Genomic DNA, 866 nt, shown 5'->3' on the forward strand with positions numbered 1-866 from the left:
TAATAATTGCAGTCTTTTAATAAGATATTCATATAGCAAGACATGAAGAAAATACGGTCTTTAATAACCTCTGGAGTATTTTAAAACATGTCTTAGGGCCTTAATGTGCCTAGTAATATACTATTTAAAACCATAATTTTATCCCTCCACAATATACAGTCATTCTTCCTCGCCATTTACCCAGCTAATGAATGCCAGCAATTAGTAAAATGTAATCCCATTGCACAATCATTTTAATGCTTTTAGCACTCAGAAAAGTAAACACCAAATTAATACTGCTCAAGCCATATCAGATCCTAGTTGGAAGCAAGCAATTATAGTTCAGCTCCTCAGGTGTAATTAAATGATTGGAATGATTTAGTTCCATAAATGCAAGTTAATTCATAAGCAAGCAACAAATATACTGGGAGTAATTACAAGAAACATTGACAGTCTAAGCAGGGCATGTTCTTTTATGTACCTGATGTAGTAAAATGCTGCCCTCTCCTGGAGATAATAGTGCATATACATTGAATAATACACTTCACAACCCGAAGAATGACATAACTAAATCAGAGGTAAAATAAAGTCTTATTTGAGAAGATTATATATATATAAAAACACAATTGTTGGGTTTATCTTACATGCACAGAAAATTAAATATAGCAGTTGAGCATATAGAGAGACTTAGTAATAGCAGTCAACTTACACATTTTAAGATTGCCAAGTTCCCCCCTTTCCCCCCCTCCTTTTTTCCTCATGTTACCAACAAATGAAATAGTACCTTTAAAACATTGCATTTCTCAGCCAAGTACCAAGGCTTCTTCATAAAAAGACAACCACACCCCCCCCCCCCCCCAACCCACACACAACAAACACAAAACACA

At 34.8% G+C, this 866-nt stretch overlaps 1 protein-coding gene across 8 annotated transcripts in view; it reads right to left on the bottom strand.

Annotated features, from left to right (window-relative positions):
* Positions 1 to 866, bottom strand: part of MIPOL1 (mirror-image polydactyly 1) — a 357,774-nt gene that overhangs the window by 286,412 nt on the left and 70,496 nt on the right. For 3 of the 8 annotated variants that reach the window (XM_025201449.1, XM_025201452.1, XM_025201456.1), the window contains exon 4: positions 461 to 546. The exons of the other annotated variants lie outside the window; for them this stretch is intronic. In XM_025201449.1, coding sequence (XP_025057234.1) covers positions 461 to 510 — 50 coding nt within the window. In that variant the 5' untranslated portion in view covers positions 511 to 546. The remainder of the gene's footprint in view (positions 1 to 460; positions 547 to 866) is intronic. 8 annotated transcript variants of the gene reach the window in all.

Source organism: Alligator sinensis, unplaced genomic scaffold, assembly GCF_000455745.1.
Source record: "Alligator sinensis unplaced genomic scaffold, ASM45574v1 scaffold280_1, whole genome shotgun sequence".
NCBI classification, from domain to species: Eukaryota; Metazoa; Chordata; order Crocodylia; family Alligatoridae; genus Alligator; species Alligator sinensis.